General features: G+C 33.7%; 1 protein-coding gene across 3 annotated transcripts in view; it reads right to left on the reverse strand.

Annotated features, from left to right (window-relative positions):
* Positions 1–25743, reverse strand: part of TBCK (TBC1 domain containing kinase) — a 269659-nt gene that overhangs the window by 171301 nt on the left and 72615 nt on the right. For all 3 annotated transcript variants that reach the window (XM_023220144.3, XM_023220145.3, XM_023220146.2), the window contains 7 exons: positions 21401–21450; positions 21036–21165; positions 16667–16765; positions 14980–15042; positions 14337–14463; positions 13125–13175; positions 11770–11853 (listed from right to left, as the gene is read on the reverse strand). In XM_023220144.3, coding sequence (XP_023075912.1) covers positions 11770–11853; positions 13125–13175; positions 14337–14463; positions 14980–15042; positions 16667–16765; positions 21036–21165; positions 21401–21450 — 604 coding nt within the window. The remainder of the gene's footprint in view (positions 1–11769; positions 11854–13124; positions 13176–14336; positions 14464–14979; positions 15043–16666; positions 16766–21035; positions 21166–21400; positions 21451–25743) is intronic.

Consider the following 25743-nt stretch of genomic DNA (forward strand, 5'->3'; position numbering starts at 1 on the left):
ACGGAGTTTCACCCTGTTGGCCAGGTTGGTCTTGAACTCCTGACCTCAGGTGATCTGCCCGGCTTGGCCTCCCAAAGTGCTGGGATTGCAGGCGTGAACGACTGTGCCCAGCCAACACTGATGATTGGATTTATATGTTATAACTGCATATACACATACACACACACACACACACAGACATAAAATCTATAAATTTATTTTATGTATTATTAAAAGTTATATGTTATATATTACTTCATATATGCAAACATAATTTGTAAAACTAGCATAAGTTTTGGTTGCTCAGGATAGGCTTTCAAATGAGATAACAATATGGTCTGTTTTATTTAGAAAGTTCTGTCTCTAAAGGGAGCACATGTGACAAGTGATGAAATCTACACTATGTAATATTCCAAATTATTTCAAAAAAGCATTTACAAGCCCCTTGGTGCAAATTTTAAAAATATCAAAAATAAATATATGCCTTTTGACTTGTAAATCAAAATGAAAGAATTTATGAGTAGTTAAAAAAAAAAAACAATAAAACAAAGGATTCCATGGAATCATAGAATCTTTACTCTTTTTAAGGAAACATTAAAATGTTGTTAAAGCTCTGTAATTGACATGTACACAAAGAAGGGAATAACAGACTCCGGGATCACTTGAGGTAGGAAGATGAGAGGAGAGAGACGATTGAAAACCTACCTGTCTAGTACTCTGCTGATTACCTGGGCGATGAAATAATCTGTACACCAAACCCCCATGACATGTAATTTACATATATAACAAATCTGTACATGTACCCTGAATCTAAAAGTTAAAAAACCTATAATTGTGATTTATACTATATAATGAGGATATGAATCTAGAGTCTTAACTTGAAAAACAGTGTTTTCTAACCTACACAAGACCTATATAGAGGTAAATGGTATTTAAAAAAAAAATAAATTAAGGTTCTTATTAAATTTCCCATTTAAGCTTCAAGTGAAGTTTATTATATTACAGTACAAAATCTATCTAATATAAATTTTCTGTATTTTATATTTGTAAAACCTTATACTTTTTAATTTTTGCAATGAAATATAAAATGAAAATAAATTGTCGTCTTCCCTTCTAATTGCTCTGTATTAAAAATTTTTGTTCCTCTCCTTTAAAACGGCTTATTTATCATATACATTAACATGACAATCCCCAATAAATTTATCGTAAGAATTTTATATGACACTATCATATTTTTATGCAACTGTTTATAAATAAGCCATCTGTTTTCCAAAAAATATAAGCAGAGACAAAATTTCAGAAAGTCCTACATATAGGTATCCTTATTTTTTCCCTTCTGAAAAGTTTTTCAGCTTTCACTCTTTTAGCTATGATAAGGTGAAAGATGATGGGTGGGATTTAAAGCAAATGTTTTCCTCAGCTCACATATCAGAAATGGTATTCTTAATTCTGTAACTATTTGTTGTTTTCCATCAGACTACTAGCCTATCCTGAAGATGATAAATACAGATAGGTTGCGAGTTACATATCTGTTGTCAACTAAGAATGTGACCAAACCGAACGATTTGGTGATAATGTTGACTCACTGCACTCGAAAAAAACATGATTTTAATGCAAATGAACCTGAATTATTTCCCATTACAAAGTTTTCTGCTGTAAAATTTGGCCTATCTAGTAAAGGCACAAAAACAAGCATCAATTTCTATAACTAAGTGGGAAGAAGGGGTTCAAAATAAGAGAAGGGAAAGAGAAAGGTAGTCTTTAGGGCTACATTTGTAAACCACTTTCTTTCCTTCTGACATAACCTTGCTCTAGAATCTACAAACGAGCTCACTTAATAGTTATCATAATAATATTTCTAGTAAAGGTAGGTAGGACGTTTACTGTTTCAGGAAAAATCTCCTTGGTCACATGATACAAGATATTCTTGAAAATCACAAGACTGTATACTACAATCTCCACATATATTATCATTGAAGTCATTATGCAAAGATGTGCACTAAGCTGCACATATATTAAAAGTAATGGAAAAAACATAACTGCTTTTGCACCAACCTAATACAATACACTACCTTTCTAAATACATAACTTTTGGAGTGAAAATGCATATTGTTTCACTCTCATTGTTATTGTTTGGTGGGAAAGAAGAGTTTTATACCCCACCTTTGACAACTGGACTTTAGACTTGGTATGTCTGTCTGCCTCTTTCTCCCCCCAGGAGTTATTGAATATGTATGTGTAGTATGAACTTATCTCCTAGTTTGCCCGAGAGAGTCCCAGTTGGCACCTGTAGACCCAGCATCTGGTACAGTGCCCGTTTTAACTCTCAGAAACATCCCAATTTAGTTATACAGTCAATCTAGTTATATGTGGTACTATATTAAATGTTGGGGACATCACAGTGAAGAAGATACGATTCTTTCCCTCAAAGGATTTAGAAAGACATACAGGTAAACAGAAAATTGGGGAAACTTTCTCTTAATTTCGCAGATTTATATAGTATCGCCTCTTAGCTTTACCTTTCTGACTTGTAGCAACTACATCTTCCAAGTGTGAATATGCCTTGGTTTTATAAAACCCTACAAGAATATGTTTAATGTGCCAAAGTTTCATTGGCCAAATGTAGTCTACCTTGTTCCTCACTGGTCTGAAGCCGCCTTTCTCCTCCATAGCCCAAGATATACCTGTCCTGCAAGTTATAAACTTGTTTTCCAACATAGCTGAAATGCTAATCAATAGATTTCATTCTATTTTCTCCATCTTTTTCCATATACGAAATACTCTAAGATTCTGAACCTCAGAATAATTTTATTAATCTTAGATAATCTCAATAGCCAAACCTGAGTTGTATAATCAATATGTTATTTTTAAATGTTCCCATGTATTCGTAGTTTGTCAACTCAATAACAATGTTTCTGGTGATAATTTGATAGTACCAACGATGATAACAAATATTCATTCAGTCAGAAAGTAATCAAATTTATTGTATCTTAAAAATATCTGCAGGTAACAAGTTAATAGAACTAAGTTAAAAAAAACAGGGTATCTTGATTAAATTGATCATTTTTCTACTGATCTATAAGAGGTGAAGCATTTTAGAGTCTCATGAGTGTATAATATTTTAGAAAAAAACTTTAAAATAGAAAATATTTCAAGTTCTATTAGTATATAGTAATAAAAACTTTTTTTTTCAAAGAATAATTCAAGTTGCCATTGAACATAGAAACTTTTACCTTCTGGAAAGGCAATTAAAAGATTCAGTAAATATGCATTTCTACAATTAGCTTTTAAATGAATTAGTTTCTTATGACTTAGGAATTTTCCCAAAATTTGTGGAGAAGAAAGTGTACATGTGATATTAATGCCAACCAAAAATCAATGACTACTTTGAAGTGTAAAGCTTAAAACTCTACAAAATAAAGAGAAACACAGTAACAAAGAAGTAAATCAATAAAATGAGGGGTGAATATTTCTAATGTTAAGCCTAAAATAAACACTTTGAAGAAAAATAAACCACTGTTCTATCAAACTTTAGTAACCAATACACAGTGTACTGTTTCAGCTCCTTCTTTAGCTTTCCATCTCTCTTTCCTATCCCACAGACCAGATTTGATTAGTGGATATTTTACCACCCCATTTTGCACTCTTTTACTTCAGTCTTCTTCGTTGTTCCCTGTCATAAGAAAGTCTTTACCTCTTCTCACCGATGAAATTCCTACTCACATTTCAAATTCATCAAGTATCTCCTTTTATGAAACTTTTCTAGAATGCTATCTCTTCTTTTTGCTACCACACACAAGAAAATTGAAACCCCTTAAACTTCTTGCTCTGTGCTAACATAATAGTATGTATACCTGTCTCCCAGACTTATAAGTAGTCATTTTCACATTTATTTACTGTATCATACTATGAAGTCCTTTGGGAAAGGAATCAATGTTATTTATTGAAAGAATCTCAGTTCTGTAAGCAGTACTTGGCATGGCATAGTGTCAGCACAGTTATATACTGAAAGACTAAATTTGGACAAATGATTTAAAACACCTTGTCCACTGATTCTTTTTTCAGCATAATATTAAAGAGCATTTATGGTGGCTTTAAAGAAGTTCAAAATTAAATACTAATTCAAGATTTCAAAGGTAATTTTATAGAAATCATAACTGAGGAAATTATTAATAATTAGAGAAACAAGCAATCAATAATTGTTGAGAGGTCTTTTAATTATAATGTTGGATGTTAAAATGTATTACTGATAAATTGATCAAACTAAAGAACAGTCTTTTTCGTCTTTTTTTTTTTTTTTTTTTTTTTTTTTGGACGGAGTCTCACTCTGCCACCTAGGCTGGAGTGCAGTGGTGCAATCTCAGCTCACTGCAACCTCCATCTCCCAGGTTCAAGCAATTCTCCTGCCTCAGCCTCCCAAATAGCTGGAATTACAGGTGCCTACCACCATGCCCGGTTAATTTTTGTATTTTTAGTAGAGACGGGGTTTCACTGTGTTGGCCAGGCTGGTCTTGAACTCCTGACCTTGCGATCTGCCCACCTCGGCCTCCCAAAGTGCTGGGATTACAGGCGTGAGTCATCGCACCCAGGTTCTTTGGCCTTTCTTATAAGTCTCTCCAAATTCATGTTGTATACACTATAGTCTCTAATTTAATAAATTAAACAAGACATTGTCTTGCATATCTGTATCGTATGCCTTTTAAAAGCATGTTAAGGCTGGGCGCAGCGGCTCACGACTGTAATTCCAGCACTTTGGGAGGCACAGGTGAGCAAATGGCTTGAGCTCATGAGTTTGAGATCAGCCTGGGCAACATGGTCAAACTGTCTCTACAAAAAAAATACAAAAATTAGTCAGATGTGGTGGTGCATGCCTGCAGTCTCAGCTACTCGGGAGGCTGAGGTGGAAAGGTGGCTTGAGCACAGGAGGTGGAGGTTGCAGTGAGCTGAGATTGTGCCATGGCACTCTAACCCGGGTGATAGAGCCAGACCTTGAATCAAAAAACTGTGTTAGAAGTCTGTAATTAGGAAGTGTGGAAATTTGTCTTTTTCATATTGGAAATTCATTATTAATATACAATGTATGTATCTGAGATATGAAATAGTGGAAAAATAAAATAAAATAAGATGTCTCATATGGTCTTAAGAGCTGGCCATCTAGCCAGGTATCAGCCAACCATCTAAGAAACAGTCTAATCAGTTCATGTTATAAGTCCTGTTTTTATTGCTTATTTGAGGATTCCCCAATATTTTCACCTTTATAAAGTATAGAAATTTAGCCCAACACTGTATATCAATTGGGCTTTTATATTTGGAAAGTTTAGTAAACATTACAATTTCATGATAGCTTTGAAACTAACAAGCCTTATATTGCTGATATATTTAGCTGATGATTATTAAATTTCTTTTTATACGGCACAAATACTAACCTGATTATTTTTTACTTTTAATCCTCTCAGTTTGTCTTTGGTCACTATTTGACAGATTATTTATATTGCATAGCTTCTAAAATCTTGTGATATTACCCAAGGTTTTATTAAATCCACTCATTTTTCTATTAACTGAAATCTGAGGGAGTACACTATCAATTCTATAATAAACATCACTAATAAGGGTAAGAAGGAAGCTATTAGTAAGAATGAGGCACATCCTTCTTAATAAGGTACAGCATGAAGGGCTGTTGAATTTTGTCAAAGGCCTTTTCTGCCTCTATTGAGATAATCATGTGGTTTTTGCCTTTGGTTCTGTTTATATGCTGGATTACGTTTATTGATTTGCGTATGTTGAACTAGCCTTGCATCCCAGGGATGAAGCCCACTTGATCATGGTGGATAAGCTTTTTGATGTGCTGCTGGATCCGGTTTGCCAGTATTTTATTGAGGATTTTTGCATCGATGTTCATCAGGGAGATTGGTCTAAAATTCCCTTTTTTTGTTGTGTCTCTGCCAGGCTTTGGTATGAAGATGATGTTGGCCTCATAAAATGAGTTAGGGAGGATTTCCTCCTTTTCTATTGATTGGAATAGTTTCAGAAGGAATGGTACCAGCTCCTCCTTGTACCTCTGGTAGAATTCAGCTGTGAATCCATCTGGTCCTGGACTTTTTTTGGTTGGTAGGCTATTAATTATTGCCTCAGTTTCAGAGCCTGCTATTGGTCTATTCAGGGATTCAGCTTCTTCCTGGTTTAGTGTTGGGAGAGTGTAAGTGTCCAGGAAATTATCCATTTCTTCTAGATTTTCTAGTTGATTTGCGTAGAGGTGTTTATAGTATTCTTTGATGGTAGTTTGTATTTCTGTGGGGTCCGTGGTGATATCCCCTTTATCATTTTTTATTGCATCTATTTGATTCTTCTCTCTTTTCTTCTTTATTAGTCTTGCTAGCGGTCTATCAATTTTGTTGATCTTTTCAAAAAACCAACTCCTGGATTCATTGATTTTTTGGAGGGTTTTTTGTGTCTCTATCTCCTTCAGTTCTACTCTGATCTTAGTTATTTCTTGCCTTCTGCTAGCTTTTGAATGTGTTTGCTCTTGCTTCTCTAATTCTTTTAATTTTGATGTTAGAGTGTCAATTTTAGATCTTTTCAGCTTTCTCTTGTGGGCATTTAGTGCTATAAATTTCCCTCTACACACTGCTTTAAATGTGTCCCAGAGATTCTGGTATGTTGTATCATTGTTCTCATTGGTTTCAAAGAACACCTTTATTTCTGCCTTCATTTCATTATGTACCCAGTAGTCATTCAGGAGCAGGTTATTTAGTTTCCATGTAGTTGAGCAGTTTTGATTGAGTTTCTTAGTCCTGAGTTCTAGTTTGATTGTACTGTGGTCTGAGAGACAGTTTGTTATAATTTCTGTTCTTGTACATTTGCTGAGGAGTGCTTTACTTCCAATTATGTGGTCAATTTTGGAATAAGTGTGATGTGGTGCTGAGAAGAATGTATATTCTGTTGATTTGGGGTGGAGAGTTCTGTAGATGTCTATTAGGTCTGTTGCTGCAGAGATGAGTTCAATTCCTGGATATCCTTGTTAACTTTCTGTCTCGTTGATCTGTCTAATGTTGACAGTGGGGTGTTGAAGTCTCCCATTATTACTGTATGGGAGTCTAAGTCCCTTTGTAAGTCTCTAAGGACTTGCTTTACGAATCTGGGTGCTCCTGTATTGGGTGCATACATATTTAGGATAGTTAGCTCTTCCTGTTGAATTGATCCCTTTACCATTATGTAATGTCCTTTGTCTCTTTTGATCTTAAAAGCAATGGCAACAAAAGCCAAAATTGACAAATGGGATCTAATTAAATGAAAGAGCTTCTGCACAGCAAAAGAAACTACCATCAAAGTGAACAGGCAACATACAGAATGGGAGAAAATTTTTGCAATCTACTCATCTGACAAAGGGCTAATATCCAGAACCTACAAAGAACTCCAACAAATTTACAAGGAAAAAACAAACAACCCCATCAAAAAGTGGGCAAAGGATATGAACAGACATTTCTCAAAAGAAGACATTCACACAGCCAACAGACACATGAAAAAATGTTCATCATCACTGGCCATCAGAGAAATGCAAATCAAAACCACAGTGAGATACCATCTCACACCAGTTAGAATGGCAATCATTAAAAAGTCAGGAAACAACAGGTGCTGGAGAGGATGTGGAGAAACAGGAACACTTTTACACTGTTGGTGGGATTATAAACTACTTCAACCATTATGGAAAACAGTATGGCGATCACTCAAGGATCTAGAACTAGAAGTATTTTATGACCCAGCCATCCCATTACTGGGTATATACCCAAAGGATTATAAATCATGCTGCTATAAAGACACATGCACATGCATGTTTATTGCGGCACTATTCACAATAGCAAAGACTTGGAATCAACCCAAATGTCCATCTGTGACAGACTGGATTAAGAAAATGTGGCACATATACACCATGGAATACTATGCAGCCATAAAAAAGGATGAGTTTGCATCCTTTGTAGGGACATGTATGCAGCTGGAAACCATCATTCTTAGCAAACTATTGCAAGAACAGAAAACCAAACACCGCATGTTCTCACTCATAGGTGGGAACTGAACAGTGAGATCACTTGGACTCAGGAAGGTGAACATCACACACCGGGGCCTATCATGGGGACGGGGGAGGGGGAAGGGATTGCATTGGGAGTTATACCTGATGTAAATGACGAGTTGATGGGTGCTGACGAGTTGATGGGTGTAGCACACCAACATGGCACAAGTATACATATGTAACAAATCTGCACATTATGCACATATACCCTAGAACTTAAAGTATAATAATAATAAAATGATTAAAAAATAAGGTACAGCCACCACCTTATGGAACATTACTTCATAAACTACGAGGAAGGTATAACAGGGTCCTTGCAGTCAATGGCCTTATTAAGGTAATCTATAAGCAAAAAACAACTTCCACTACAAAATGCACTCCTCCTTAATTAGAAAAAGTCAAAGCAAAAAGCTGTACCTTCTAAAAATCGTTCTCAAATTAATCTCAACTTCACACAAGTCCACACTGTAGAAAATGTGCAGAATTGGGCACATCTATGTCAAACCACACCATTTCAAAATACAAAAGCCAATGGAGTTTGCATTTCAAAATTAACATAGAGACAATGGATCATTATTTCCATTTCTAACACCTATCTACACTGTAGACACAGATATATAGGAATGAACACATGATTCAATTTGCTTGTAAACACAAAATTTTCAAAAACTTTTAATTCTTTTTCTTTATACCTCAAGGTACATGATGCTGAAAGAACAAATGTTTTTATGTGCAAAGCTATTTATCCATATTCTGTTCCTCCTACTTTTAGCTTTACTTTTTTGAGTTTACATTTTCCTTTCTGCTTCCTTTCTAATTATTTTCCCATTATATCAACCTCTGATACTCTAATTTTATATTCATTTCTAACCAAGTAAAATTATTACTAACTGAGATCCCACTTACTCAGAATTTTTGATAAATCAGATACAACATCTAGTATTACTACTTTATTTATGAAAACTGGGTGAATTACATAAAACCATAATGATATATATAACACAGAATCAGTTTCAAGTTGTTTAAAATAAAGCAGGAAGAATTACATATAGTTAAAAACAAGATCAAAGGGATATCTGATAAGCATCATAAAAACAGTAAATGGGAGAGTGAGCAGCTTTGTAGTCTGCTCTAAAAGAACAGAAAAACTGTAAGAAAATCCTTTGGCCTTAAAATATACAGAATCTTGTTGAAATGATATAAAACAGTATATAATGCCATAATAATAACACTAGCAAAAACTAGTACTCATAGTAACAGTAATATAAAGAAATAAATAATAGCACTTATTGAATATGTATGTACCAGGAATTTATATATTATGTTTACCCTCTACAATATTTTTATTCTAGACATGAGAAAAATATTACCTACAGAAGTTAAATTATTTGTCCAAGATTATCCAATAAGTAGTGAAACTTAAATTTGAAACACTTACCTGTTTTAAAAGTGTGGGTTTTCTTGTTTTATTTTGTTTTCAATTTTTGTGGGTACATAGTAGGTGCATATATTTATGGGGTAAATGAGATACACTGATACTGACATGCAATGCATAATAAACCCATTCATGGAAAATGAGGTATCCATCACCTCAAGTATTTTTCTTTTGCGTTAAAAACAATCCAATTATATACTATTTGTTATTTTAAAATGTACAATTAAATTATTATTAACTATAGTCACCCTGCTGTGCTAGCAAATTCTAGATCTTATTTATTCTTTCGGTTATTTTTTTTACTCATTCACAATCTGTATCCTCCAACTTCTACCCTCCACTACCCTTCCCAGCTTGTGGTAACTGTCATTCTACTCTCTATCTGCATGAGTTCAAATGTTTTGATTTTCAGATCCTACAAATAAGTGAGAACATGTGAAGCCTGTCTTTTTGTGCCTGGCTTATATCATTTGCCAGTTCCATCCATGTTGTTGAAAATGACAGGATCTCATTTTTTCTTATGGCTGAATAGTACTCCATTGTGTATTAAGTGCCACATTTTCTTTATCCACTTGTCTGTTGATGAACACTTAGGTTGCTTCAAAATCTTGGCTATCGTGAATGGTGCTGCGGTAAACATGGGAGTGCAGATATCTCTTTGATACTGATTTCCTTTCTTTTGGGTATATACCTAGCAGTAGGATTGCTGGATCATATGGTAGGTTTACTTTCAGTTTATTGAAGAACTTCTAAACTGTTCTCCATAGTGGTTATACTAACGTACATTACCACCAACAGCGTATGAGGGTTCCTATTTCTCCACATCCTCACCAGTGTGTTATTGCCTATCTTGTGGATAAAAGCCATTTTAACTAGAGTGACATGATATCTCATTGTAGTTTTGACTTGAATTTCTCTGATCATCAATGATGTTGAGCACCTTTTCAGAATCCTGTTTGCCATGTGTATGTCTTCTTTTGAGAAATTTGTAATGAAATCATTTGCCCTTTTTAAAATCAGATTATTAGATTTTTTTCTATAGAGTTATTTGAGCTTCTTATATATTCTGGTCATTAATCCCTTATCAGGTGGGTAGTTTTCAAATATTTTCTCCCATTCTGTGAGTTGTCTCCTAACTTTGCTGATTGTCTCCTTTGCTGTTCAGAAGGTTTTTAACTTGATGTGATCTCATTTGTCCATTTTTGCTTTGTTTGCCTCTGCTTATGGGATATTACTCAAGATATCTTTGCCTGGACCAATGTCCTGGAGAGTTTCCCCAATGTTTTCTTATAGTAACATAATTTGAGGTCTTAGATTTGAGACTTTAATCCATTTTGATTTGATTCTTATGTATGCTGACAGAAAAAGGTCTAGTTTCATTCTTCTGCATATGAAGATCTAATTTCCTCAGAACGATTTGTTGAAGAGACTTCAAGAACAGTGAATGTTCTTGACACCTTTGTCGAAAATGTGTTCACTGTAAGTGTACAGATTTGCTTCTGCGTTTTCTATTCTGTTCTATTGGTCTATGTGTCTGCTTTTATGCCAGTACCATTTTGTTTCAGTTACTATAGCTCTGTAGTATAATTTGAAGTCAGATAATGTGATTCCTCCAGTTTTGTTCTTTTAGCTCAGGACAGCTTTGGCTATTCTGGGTCTTTTGTGGGTCCACATAAATTTTAGGATTATTTTTTCCATCTAAATGAGGATATTTTTAACTTCTATTATATTACTTCCAAAAAAAAGTTCAAGAAATTATAGTAGAAGTTTGAATGTGGCTAAAGTTGTCCTGAATGAATTCACAAACAGGTTACGCTATGACGTGAACTCTTAAGGAGGAGGTATATTTTAGGGAGTTGAAGAAAGAGGGAATATATTTTGGGTATGCATGCATGGGAAATGAGATAAATGAAAAGTATTTTTAATACTCTGATTACACTATTAAACATTTAAACTTTTTACTAATTTACAGTGGACTTGCTCCATGGTGAAGCTTTTTGTGAGCAATTTTGATTGTGAGAGACATAAATGGCAGTCTCTTATTTTCTCAAACTAGCATGCCTGCATTTGAACTGAAATGAGATCAGATATCAAATATCCATTAGAAAAATACCATAATTCTTTGTGGATTTGGAGGAAAGACCGAACTTTCTAATTTCTCTTTATGGATTTTATTGGATGGACCATCATATTTTGGGGGTCAAAATCTTAAATTTAATCAAATATTACATCAACACACCAGTACATCAGTAGTTTCCCTGCAGAAAGTCATGGAAAGACATTTGCTTACCTTGTATTACATGTGAGTTGTCTTTTAAGAAGAAGTTATACAGATATTTGGGAATAAAAGCAGACATACATGCATAAGCCAAAGCTAAAAGAGAATAAGGCAAAGGCATGTAAAAAATTAGTTAACAGGGTAGATGACCAGCAGTAATGCATTCACTTAGCACATATTCTTTGAATCTACTATTAAATAATATTTATGATAGCAAGTGCTAGAAAAACAAAATTAAGAAATAAAAGTCTCTATGTTTTAAAATAGAAAACATTTTAGACAACAGAAAATAATAATTCTATAACTTAAATTTTAAACTACTGTGGCAATCACTATCACACAATAATCAAAACTTTTATTACCTAAACGTTGTTTCTTAAAATTTCTAAGCATGATCATTATTAGTAAGTTATACAGACCTCACGATCCTTAATTGCTGCTGATGCAAACAAGAATCTACGAACTTTGGATTTAGAAATAGTGTTATAATTCACATTTTCAAACACAGACCCCTGACTATGCTTGGGTCAGTATGAGTGATAACTGGCTATGCCTAACTAAACATAGTAAAAAACTCTAGTTTAGATTAATGAGTGAGAATATCAGAGAACAGAGTATTTTAAAAATAATTCAAAGAGTAAAATTTCATTTCTCTGGGATTATGCTATTTCTACTTAATTCCAGAAATCGATGTAAATTCGGTCATGAAATAGAATCTGAAAATAGGGAGATGGTCAGATAAAGCATCTAGACATTCAAGCTATATATAGTAACACACTCTACATGTGATTTCAGGGATTGGAGTTATTCAAATTTACTATTTATTGAAAAGCCTACAATAAAGTTATTGCAGAAAGGCAGGAAAAAAAAACCTGCCATTGAAAAAGGGCTGTCAAAAAATATTACATTAGTATATAAGTATTAGAATACAAGACAGACATAAGATAAATTTTTATAAATATAAAGTGCTTTATGGGCTCAGGAAGGAGAATAAGAAAAGTCTTCATTAAGGAAGAGGTATTCAAAATGATTATAGGCTTTGGAGATACAAGATTATGGAAAAGTGCCGCCATAATTGATTTCTTTAAAAATTCTTTAGAAAGTATACTTAGACAAAAATTAATCTCTAAGGAATTTAGAATAATCAAATTCCACTAAATTTCTAGTAATAACTTTAGCATACATGAAACTCTCCAGTAATAAATTAATCCTTCACATTTCTAAAATGAGTCTGTAATAGATTATTTCACAGAAATCTACCAGGGAGAGAATAAGAACCTTAAAACAAAAACAAAAACCTTTCATGTTTGAATCACATATTTTACAATATTATGTGCAATGATTATTTAAATGATAAAGAGGCTTACCTTCATTATTGAAGTTTAGATATAGGAATGGAGCACAGAGTGAGTCAAGACCTAATGCAGAGGGGTTGGGAGAAAGAAATCAAATAAATATAATCTAGTAGAATTGAAGATATATACCTTATTCAGTTCTTTGCATTACCTCCAAGTAGATTAAACATTAGAAGTATTATCCATCCAGAAATACGTCACCTCATGAGTTACTGTGGGGAGTAAGTGATAGTGTAGCACATAGTATGTGTCCAATATGAATCAGTTATTGTTATTATCCAGGTTATTATGAGTCGAAAAGAGAAATACAATAATAGAAAACTGGAAGAAAGTTACAATTCTTTGGATATTGTCCCATCTCTGATTCTAAGTGTACAATTCTGGCAATTACTTAATATCTTCTGACATACGTTCTCATCTAGGAAATGGAGTTTCATCTATGTTCTTTTTCTTTGGGATTATGAAAAAAATTCTTTAAAGATTGTGAAGTGAATTCCAAATATATGACATTTCTTTTATTGATAATAATGATGTGCATGTATTGTCATGTTGAAAGAATGTACATAAATCTATCTACAACTGTTAGGAAGATATAGAATAGCTCTGAAATACACAGAGCTAAGAAAAATAATACCTTTATTTAAACTATGGCTAGTAAGAAATAGAGAACTGAAATATAAAAATATCCGCTTACAACAACACATTCAAAAATAGGGTTGGAATAGGTTTCTCATTCTTTATCAAACACAAAAATAATAATGGCAAAGCTAAATAAAAGATATGAACCATTAAAGATACAAGGGGAAAAAAGACAATAAATAAAATGAGGACTTTAGGATGATAGCCTATTTTTAAGTCCTAATAGCCATGGTAAGTATAAATTAGAAATCATTAACCATAAGAATCTCAACTAGCCCCAATTGATTTAACAGTGTGCATAGGCGTTTAAAAAATGTATCCACAAAGATGACAACAGCTCCAAGTATCTTTCTGCTTTGCTAATCAACTTGCATATTAAATATTATGTTTTTAAATGATATCTACTAGGATTTAGACAAAGATTTTAAAAAATGCTTGGATGCAAACTTCTCAAAAAATGAACCAGAGCTTCAATACAGACTTTTTCCAAAGACAAGGATGTTTACATATTTTAATTTTTTAAAACGTCAGTTATGCAACAATCTCCTAATACTCCAGAGGAGTTTTAATGACTATAAGAGTTACCTTGCCAATACACAAGATCAGGATGAGACACTACCCAGGCTTTTAATACACGCCTAAATTTTGCATGACCTTCTGGTGATGATAACAGTTCATCGTACTGATGACAGCGAGGAATATCCACTTCAATCTGTTAAAATAGCAAAATAATAAGGTGACACAGTAATTGTGTAATCAGCAATAAACTCTTAATCTTTATTCATTAAATAAGGAAAAGGAGAAGCCATAATACGAATTTCAAAACAGACCAACTTCTTAAGTGCCTAATTTTTTGAATTTTTTAATTGATCTTAACGGAAACACTAAAGAAGTTGTATGTATACTTAAACAGAAGAATCAGACCATTTCTTTTGAAAGGTATGTGTTAACATACTTTTCAAAAATACTTTCCTTTATATTCTGGTCCAAATGAAGGGCAAATTTTTCAGATGAAGAACTATAGTATTTTTAAAAAGGTAACTTGACCTAAAGTCCTTTAAGGTATTGTTCTAAGTTATAAGCATAAGAGTTATGGTTTCTCTAACAATATATGTATGCAGCAGTGTGTCTGTATTCATGAGAGAAAGAGGCTTTCTTCAGGCTCCTTCCTAAAATTTAAATATTTGACAGAATTATCTTAGGTTGCTTAAGAAAACCTAAATCATACTTGTCTATCTGTAGGAATTGGAGTGTCTTTATCAATTGCATCGTACTTGGCATGAATATCTCCCTGCAAAAAATAAAAGAAGATACATTAATTTATCATATCCTTAATACAACTAGTAATATAGAAAAATCTATTTCTTACAAATATCTATCTTTGGAAACCTACCTAACTACAGATAAGCACATTCAAACCCAATGTAGAACTCATCTTAAGAGAAATTTTCTGTGTCTTTGACAATATATGACGAAAGTCTCTGATAAGTCACAATTTGCCATTCTGCTGAGGCAAACTCTTGAATTATAAATACCACAACATGAACGCTGTGGATTAATTACTTAGCTAGTAAGTATGTTTGGCTGACCTCCCAGCCCCTACAACATAACACAACCTTGTTATGTTATGTCTATAATTACATGATAGAATCATTAGGGCCTAAAGAGGTAATTTACATTTTTCAGTTACACACTGTTAAAAATTAAAAATAACTGAATAAATGACTACAAATTTTGGTCATGTTCTATAGGACCAAGCATGAAAAAAATATTATTATTCTGGTTTATCATCATGGTAGAGAAAAAGCCAGGAAGTAGGGTTCAAACTCCGATATCTGCTATATCAACTTCTTTGAGACATTCATTTAATGAGAGTTGGAAAACCTGATACCTGAAGTCCTCTTGGACTTTAGCATTATATTGTTCTATAAGTCTAATGATTACTGTATGATATTGAACCATTGGCATTCCTGTAAAGTAGCCAACCAAACTCAAAGGTATTTGCAGACTCTTATCAAGGGAATCAGGCATGAAGAAAGGAAATTCTTCAAACAGAGAATTGAAAAGGATTAAAAATAGTTGAGGATTTTTAAAAATATTTTTCTTAGAGACAGGATTTAGTTCTATCACCCAGGGTAGAGTGCAATGGCATAATCAAGGTTCACTGAAGCCTCGAACTCCTGGGCTCAAGTAACCCTCCTGCCTCAGCTTTCCAAGAAGCTGGGACCACAGGCATGTGCCACCATTCCTGACTGGAATTCTTTAAAAAGCAAGGATAATTATCTATAAGAGAATATAAGAAGACAAGATGACAAAGAAATTGACAAGAAATGAAAAAATCTGGCTAGAATTTGGCCCATTATCATGATTGATGTCATCGGAGTTCTCTGTTAGTATTGCAGACCACCACAATTTGTGACACCTCTCTCTTCCTCACAACCACAGAGAAAGTGTTATAGAAGACATGGGAGCTATTTCTCTTGGTAGCACATTCCAGGTGGAACAGGTGTGCCAAAAGCCACTAAATTATGTTAGTGATTTTGACATGTCAGATTAGATTGAAAGATTTCTCCAAATTTAGAACCATTTATAAACAGATAATCATATTCTATAATAAGCATACTTCATAAGCAAGACTATCCACCTGTAACTGACATATATTCTTAAAATATTCCTTGGTAATAATCAAAACATTTTCTGTGACCACCATTAAATGAAATATTAAATAGTATAATCTAATAAACCCTTAATTATATTTTTCTTTTCTATTGTTTTCCTATGTTCCTTCCACTTAAAATTGCCAAATATTCCAATGCTTATATTTTACTATATAATTTTCTAGTAACTGGAAAAACTCCTTCCTCATCCTTTCTTAGCATAATTAATCAGCTTCTAACCTTTTCTTTTTTCCTTACCTCAACTCCCAGAAGAGCAGCCCAGGTTAAACCTCTCATAAGAGGAGGAATGTCAACTCTTGCTTCCTTCCAGATTTGATTTTTTTTATATGGATAAGCCTATATCAAAAAAGAAATAAAAACGCCTCAAATTACCTAGTGCCATCTTTTAGTCTAGACAGTTCTGAATATACCTGTGATAAAACTTAAGTGACTTGTAATAAATTTCAAAGTACGTGCAATTATTGTGTCTGGTGTTATTAATACATATAAATAAGCAGTAGAATGAATCCCTAATACCTTGCAAAACTTATATTATATAATTAAGAAGAGGAGCTGATTCTACCTGTTTTTAAATCCTTCCTCTCTATTTGATACTCTGGGGGAATTTAAAATGAGTCATTTTAAATGCAGGATAATAGTACCAGCCTCATACAGGTTAAATAAGATAATGCAGGTAAAGCACTCTGTTAAAAACGTGGTGACAGAGAAGTGTTCAATCACTATAAGCTACTATTATGGGTACTTCTGCATTTTGCATATAAATCTGTACTTTTATAAATTTGTGTCTTAGGAGAAATTTCTAGAAGAGTATTAATAGGACAAAGGACACAGATGTTAAGGTTCTTGATATATGCATTCAAATTGTTTTACAAAATGTTTCAGTACATTCACATTTATTCCAACAGAATGAGAGTTCTAATATCATTGCATCTGTGCTCACTTTGCGAATGCGGTATGGAAAATCACTCCGATTTTAATTTGTATTTTTTTTTCATTCCTAGTGAAGATGAACAATTTGAAAAGATTTACTAGTTGTATTTATATTATGTACTCTATCCATTTCTCTGTTTCAATATTGATGTTTTTCCTGTTGACTTTTAAGTCTTCTTTTAAATAAGGACATTAAAGACACAACATACCAGAATCTCTGGGACACATTTAAAGCAGTGTGTAGAGGGAAATTTATAGCACTAAATGCCCACAAGAGAAAGCTGGAAAGATCTAAAATTGACACTCTAACATCACAATGGAAAGAACTAGAGAAGCAAGAGCAAACACATTCAAAAGCTAGCAGAAGGCAAGAAATAACTAAGATCAGAGTAGAAATGAAGGAGACAAGAGACACGAAAAACCCTCCAAAAAAATCAATGAATCAAGGAGCTGGTTTTTTCTGCCTTTTGAAAAGATCAACAAAATTGATAGACCGCTAGCAAGACTAATAAAGAAGAAAAGGGAGAAGAATCAAATAGACGCAATAAAAAATGATAAAGGGGATATCACCGCCGACCCCACAGAAATACAAACTACCATCAGAGAATACTATAAACACTTCTATGCAAATCAACTAGAAAATCTAGAAGAAATGGATAATTTCCTGGACACTTACACTCTCCCAAGACTAAACCAGGAAAAAGTTGAATCCCTGAATAGACCAAAAGCAGGCTCTGAAATTGAGGCAATAATTAATAGCCTACCAACCAATAAAAGTCCAGGACGAGATGCATTCACAGCCGAATTCTACCAGAGGTACAAGGGGGGAGCTGGTACCATTCCTTCTGAAACTATTCCAATCAATAGAAAAAGAGGGAATCCTCCCTAACTCATTTTATGAGGCCAACATCATCCTCATACCAAAGCCTGGCAGAGACACAATAAAAAAAAAGAGAATTTTAGACCAATATCCCTGATGAACATCAATGCAAAAATCCTCAATAAAATACTGGCAAACCAAATCCAGCAGCACATCAAAAAGCTTATCCACCATGATCAAGTGGGCTTCATCCCTGGGATGCAAGGCTGGTTCAACATAGGCAAATCAATAAACGTAATCCAGCATATAAACAGAACCAAAGACAAAAGCCATATGATTATCTCAATAGAGGCAGAAAAGACCTTTGACAAAATTCAACAGCCCTTCATGCTAAAAACTCTCAATAAATTCTGTATTGATGGAACGTATCTCAAAATAACAAGAGCTATTTATGACAAACCCACAGCCAATATCATACTGAATGGGCAAAAACTGGAAGCATTCCCTTAGAAAACTGGCACAAGACAGGGATGCCCTCTCTCACCACTCCTATTCAACATAGTGTTGGAAGTTCTAGGTAGGGAAATCAGGCAAGAGAAAGAAATAAAGGCATTCAGTTAGGAAAAGAAGAAGTCAAATTGTCCCTGTTTGCAGATGACATGATTGTATATTTAGAAAACCCCATTGTCTCAGCCCAAAATCTCCTTAAGCTGATAAGCAACTTCAGCAAAGTCTCAGGATACAAAATTAATGTGCAAAAATCACAAGCATTCTTATACACCAGTAACAGACAAAAAGATAGCCAAATTATGAATGAATTTCCATTCACAATTGCTTCAAAGAGAATAAAATACCTAGAAATACAACTTACAAGGGATGTAAACGACCTCTTCAAGGAGAACTACAAACCACTGCTCAGTGAAATAAAAGAGGACACAAACAAATGGAAGAATGTACCATGCTCATGGATAGGAAGAATCAGTATCATGAAAATGGCCATACTGCCCAAGGTAATTTATAGATTCAATGCCATCCCCATCAAGCTACCAATGAGTTTCTTCACAGAATTGGAAAAAACTGCTTTAAAGTTCATATGGAATCAAAAAAGAACCCGCATTGCCAAGGCAATCCTAAGTCAAAAGAACAAAGCTGGAGGCATCACGCTACCTATACTACAAGGCTTCAGTAACCAAAACAGCATGGTACTGGTACCAAAACAGAGGAGATATAGACCAATGGAATAGAACAGAGTCCTCAGAAATAATACCACACATCTACAGCCATTTGATCTTTGACAAACTTGAGAAAAAAAGAAATGGGGAAAGAATTCCCTATTTAATAAATGGTGCTGGGAAAATTGGCTAGCCATAAGTAGAAAGCTGAAACTGGATCCTTTCCTTACTCCTTATATGAAAATTAATTCAAGATGGATTAGAGACTTAAATGTTAGACCCAAAGCCATAAAAGCCCTAGAAGAAAACCTAGGTAATACCATTCAGGACATAGGCATGGGCAAGGACTTCATGTCTAAAACACCGAAAGCAACGGCAGCAAAAGCCAAAATTGACAAATGGGATCTAATTAAACGAAAGAGCTTCTGCACAGCAAAAGAAACTACCATCAAAGTGAACAGGCAACCTACAGAATGGGAGAAAAATTTTGCAGTCTACTCATCTGACAAAGGGCTAATATCCAGAACCTACAAAGAACTCCAACAAATTTACAAGGAAAAAACAAACAACCTCATCAAAAAGTGGGCAAGGGATATGAACAGACATTTCTCAAAAGAAGACATGCATACAGCCAACAGATACATGAAAAAATGCTCATCATCACTGGCCATCAGAGAAATGCAAATCAAAACCATAATGAGATACCATCTCACACCAGTTAGAATGGCAATCATTCAAAAGTCAGAAAACAACAGGTGCTGGAGAGGATGTGGAGAAATAGGAACACTTTTACACTGTTGGTGGGACTATAAACTAGTTCAACCATTATGGAAAACAGTATGGTGATTCCTCAAGGATCTAGAACTAGATGTACCATATGACCCAGCCATCCCATTACTGGGTATATACCCAAAGGATTATAAATCATGCTGCTATAAAAACACATGTACACATATGTTCATTGCGGCACTATTCACAATAGCAAAGACTTGGAATCAACCCAAATGTCCATCAGTGACAGACTGGATTAAGTAATTGTGGCACATATACACCATGGAATACTATGCAGCCATAAAAAAGGATGAGTTTGTATCCTTTGTAGGGACATGGATACAGCTGGAAACTATCATTCTCAGCAAACTATCGCAAGAACAGAAAACCAAACGCCGCATGTTCTCACTTATAGGTGGGAACTGAACAATGAGATCACTTGGACTCGGGAAGGGGAACATCACACACCAGGGCCTATTATGGGGGGGGGGAGGGGGGAGGGATTGCACTGGGAGTTATACCGGATGTAAAGGATGAGTTGATGGGTGCTGACGAGTTGATGGGTGTAGCACACCAACATGGCACAAGTATACATATGTAACAAACCTGCATGTTATGCACATGTACCCTAGAACTTAAAGTATAATAATAATAAAATAAAATAAAAAATAAGGACATTAATCCTTTGTCTAACATGATTTTGCATATATTACCACACTTTGTTTTTACTTTCTAATTTTAAAATTACTAAGAACATGTATCATTTTTAAAATTAAAGAAAACTAACCAGACAAGATAGGTCATAAAAATTAATCTTCTTATTACTCAAGATTTCCTAAGAATTATCGAAAAAATTAAAAAAAAAGAACTCCATATGGGCTATTGTTAACACTTTATACTTTAGAATCCATACCTTTAGCAGCCTGTCAAAGAGAATAATTCTATTTAGCTGGTACTCTGTGTCCTTCTCTCTGATGATTAAAGGGAGAGTGGCAGCTGCAGACAACTCATTATTGCTGTTTGAATGAGGTAAATTAGACTGGCTGTAAAAGAGAACAAAAGCAATAAAAAAAAATGGACAAAAGTTACAACATTTTTTTTTTCTTCCTAACTCTACCGACAGTGATTTCAGAAAAAGCACAAAATGTTAATAAACCAAAATATCAGGTTATTATTTTCTATTTAGGAAACACATTTCAAAGAAAATGTATAAAATTCTTATAAATCTAATATAAATAGAAAGAAAAATAAACGTAAAATGAGACTATATATACTCACTCATCTTCAAGTAATGGGTAAAATGCTTCTCCACCAACGTCTTTCAATCTCTGTGTATTTAAAGACAATATTTATGTATAAACATATTGGGCAGAAACCTTGATCTGTGTTTTAAAAGACAAGTAATACAACAACTACGAATTTATAAAGGGACCTAGAAAAGTATAAAATAGAATCTAAAAATCAGTTCTTATAAACATGCAAGCATACAATGCCTCTACTGATTAAGGTTTGGCTGTGAAAAACAACTTTTCTTTTTTTTTTTCTTATCTATAGGTATCACGCATAAATGTTAGACACCTATCATGATATATTTTCCAAATACAACTCAGAATTACTAGCACTAGTATAAAACTTAATGAATGGGAAAAAAATTTTAAGTTATATGAAGAAAGATGATTAAAAAGAGGTACTATATAGCAACGTACATATTAAAAGAACAACTTAGATTTATTTTTGCTTTGGCATAATACAAGCTAAGTCAAAAAGAAAAGTGCTAGAAAAAGGATTCCAAAACATTTCTCACATCATACTTTGAACATGTATGACTCAAATAGCTAATAAATTAATGGACAGAGTTTACTTAATGATTTGTTTTACAAAGTCATTTTAATAGTTGTTCCAAATAATAACCCTGACAGGATTACAGGTATTCTTCAAAATCAGAAACAGGAAGGCAGTAGTAAAATGTTAATCACATTCTAAGCAAGGTGATTAAAGTTAATGCCATCTTGCCCACTGCTCTGCTGTTCAACTTCCAACTTGAAGGCAGAATGTCTGCTCCTATGGGATTGACATAGAAGTTCAAGCTGTGTGTGCAGCAAGCACTAATCTTCTGTTGATCACTCATTGTGCACCCATGTGAGTTATTCCCAGAATTGTTAAAGCTGAAGAAAAATCTTTTACTCAACACTAAGAATTCAGCAAACACTGAATTTACACCTGGTTCTCCTCTAAAAATTAATGTGCTATACGCTTATCCTATTTTAATAAACCTTTAGGTATATCTTTCATATATTAAAATTTTAAGTAAAGAAATTAAATTTTCCCAAGTGTTACTGCATTATTAATACACATATCTTGTTATTAAAGATTAGTTTTCAGTATCCTGAATGTCATTGATTTTATCTAATAAGTATCTTGTCTGTCTTTTCTAAATAAAAATTTTGCACATTAGGAATTTTAAAAGGTGAACGAAAACACTAAAGATAAAAATTATTTGGTTTCCATATCATTTTAAGAATCAGCAAATTAATATTTCTTAATAACTACAGAAGAAAAGTATTTTAAATTTCACAAGTAGAACTGTAAAGGAATTGAGATATTTAGACCTGAAGCCTACATTCATTTAACTTGGATTATATTTAAATTGAAGAAACAAATAAAGAGCAAAACAAAAATCAGCTGAAATCATATATTTTGGATGTAATTTATTGTTTGCTGCATGGTATTGTTACTTATTTTGTTACTTTCCATGTCCTTTCTTTCAAAGAGATTATAAATTCAGAGTATTGAGTAGTAATAATAATATATTTTAATTTTCTGTTGATGGCATTATGGCAGACAAGGGATTCTAATACTGTCCTACTACATAACATGTAAAATATTAAATGGTTAGCTAAGCTTTAAAACATAAGGAAAATGCTGTGATAACAGATATAAAACCAGGCCTAGAGAGAAAGGAGTTAATAACTGTGGTCTAGAGATTTAGACCATAATGGGATAAAGGTTTGGGAACCTGCATAACAGACCTTCAGAATGGAGAAGACCCTTCTAAAGCCAAGTAAATAAAAACTAGGGGAATTGCTAGCTTAGACAGAAAACAAGGATAGGTACCTATTTTAGCTTTGCCAATGAATGGTTAAAAATAAAAAGGCTGGGACTTCCACTTTCTTATACAAAATATAAACAGCTTAGAAGGCATCATTCTTCCTCTAACAAGAAAAATGCTGAACAAACTGAAAATCAAGAACTCGTCTCACATCTATCAGAATCAGAGCACTGTGATGTCCTAAAAACTGGAGGGACCCTCGAATACATGGAATCACAGCTCACCAGGAACAGAGCCACTGCTGGAGCCTGTTAAGATCAATTAAAAGGTAATTATCTAATACTTGCAGGCTGAGCACAGACTAATATGAGAGAGAAAAACTTCTGGAGGCCCAGCCTTAGGGAGGCCTTCCTTGCTTCCATGAGATTAACCTCTACAGGTCCCACCAGGTTCCCAGGGTGAAGATCTGAGAAAAATACCCTTGACTTCCTGCAGGGGGAGGTGGAAAGTAACCAATCTGAAATATAGCCAGAGTACTCTGTTTTCCTTAAGAGAGGTATGCCTTAAAGGGAAACTCTTCTGCCAGGTCCTAACTAACTTGGGTTTTGCAGAAATCTAGCCAACTTGGGAGGGAAATATTCAACTTCAGTCCACTCCAGTCTTTGATGTAGGCGAAAAGAAATACCCGACTCCAGTCCCTCTAGCTTTCCTGGCTCAGGTTGGGGCAAAGGAGTGGGAGAAGCTGAGAAACCTTGTGAAGGTCACAGCCCAGGTACACAGGCTCACTAAAATCTGGGACTTCATCATAAGATTATAAAATACTTCTCCCCTGTACTTTACTACAATATTAATAGGGCTTCTATATAATAAGAGGATTCATTCCTTCATTCAGTTATCATATAGGAAGAAAACATATATCAAATGAAGAGAAGTACAATGGAGGAAAAAAACAAAATAGGATAAAGAATACAAGGGATAGGTGTGGCATTGCTATTTGATAAAGGATGGCCAACAAAAGCCCACCAATAGGTAACGGTTCAGCAGAGAATGGAAAGAAAGGAAATGGAAGCAGCGGAAGAGTGTTAGAGGCACTGGGAAGAGCAAGTTTAAAGGTCTTGAAACATATAACTTTAGAAAATGATTTAAAAACAAAATAAACAACCTGAGTAAACTTATAACCATTAAGCAGACTAAAGTAATGATTACACCCAGATAGGGATAAGAAGCTAGCTCCTTACAATATTGTTTTTGGTTTTAAAGCTAACTTACAATATGGTTTTAAAGCTAACTCCCATGAAACATTCAAGAAATAGATATATATAATCATATAAAGTCTTTCAGAGAATAAAAAAAAAAAAAGGCAACACTCTCCTATTTATCTTATGAGACTAGTACACCCCTGATACCAAACTAGCATGTTGTAGTAAAAGAAAAAAAACTCACAGCCCCATCTCAAATAGAAACAGAAATGCAAACATTCTAAACAAAGTATTAGAAAAATCAAAACACAAATGTATAAAAAAGGAAAAATGAAATCATGATCTGATTGGGTTTATCCCAGAAATATAAACATGGTTCAACATTGAAAAACCCCATCAATATAATTAAATCCATTAACATAATACATAAAAAACTCTATGACCATCCCAATACATACAAGTAAAAACACTCAGTGAAATTCAACACCCATTCATAACAAAACTTATAACTAAGAACAGATGTCTATAGCTCAATGCAAAAATATCATACTTAATTATGAAATATAAAAAGCAACCTTTTAAAACCAGAAATGAGACAGGAATGCCCACTATTTGTTTCTATTCAATAGTGTTATAGAGGCTCAGAAAAAATAATTACAAAAGATGAAGTGAGTGAAATGAATTAAGGTAGTGTTTTTTCCTTCATTTCCAAGAAAACCACAGAGACTCTATAGAGTCCTATTCTTATTTAAAAAAGAATAGGTTCAGCAACATTGCCTGACACAAAATCCACATAAAAAAATCAATTGTGTTACTAATCATGCACAAAATAGTAGTTGAAATGGTATTTTAAAAAATATCACTGATGTATTTTTTAAAATAATCTACTGGTATACTTAAGATTTGGTACATTTTACTATATGAAAAAATATTATTGATGTGTATTTTAAACTCATCTACTGGTATACTTAAGATTTGTACATTTTACTACATGAAAATTTTGCCTAGAAAAGAACCATAAACAAATCTCAAACTCTATTGTGTAAGCTGAATTGTAGTAATGTCTTCATTTTACTTTGAAATGCAAGAACAAAAAATATGATGGATTGATGAATGACTAGAAAGATAGACAGACATGTGGTAAAGCATGTAAAATGTTAATTATAGAATCTAGGTCACAGATTAGCAAACTGTTTCTATGCAGGAACATATAACAAATATTTTTAGCTTTGTGGGCCATGTAGTCTCTATTGCAACTACTCAATTTTGCCATTGTAGAACAAAAAAGCTATACATAGTAGTTCAATGAATACGCGTAACTTGATTTTGCTAATAGACCGTATCAAATGGTTGATCTAGGTGGTAACTTGTTC

Source organism: Piliocolobus tephrosceles, chromosome 3, assembly GCF_002776525.5.
Source record: "Piliocolobus tephrosceles isolate RC106 chromosome 3, ASM277652v3, whole genome shotgun sequence".
Taxonomy (NCBI): Eukaryota; Metazoa; Chordata; class Mammalia; order Primates; family Cercopithecidae; genus Piliocolobus; species Piliocolobus tephrosceles.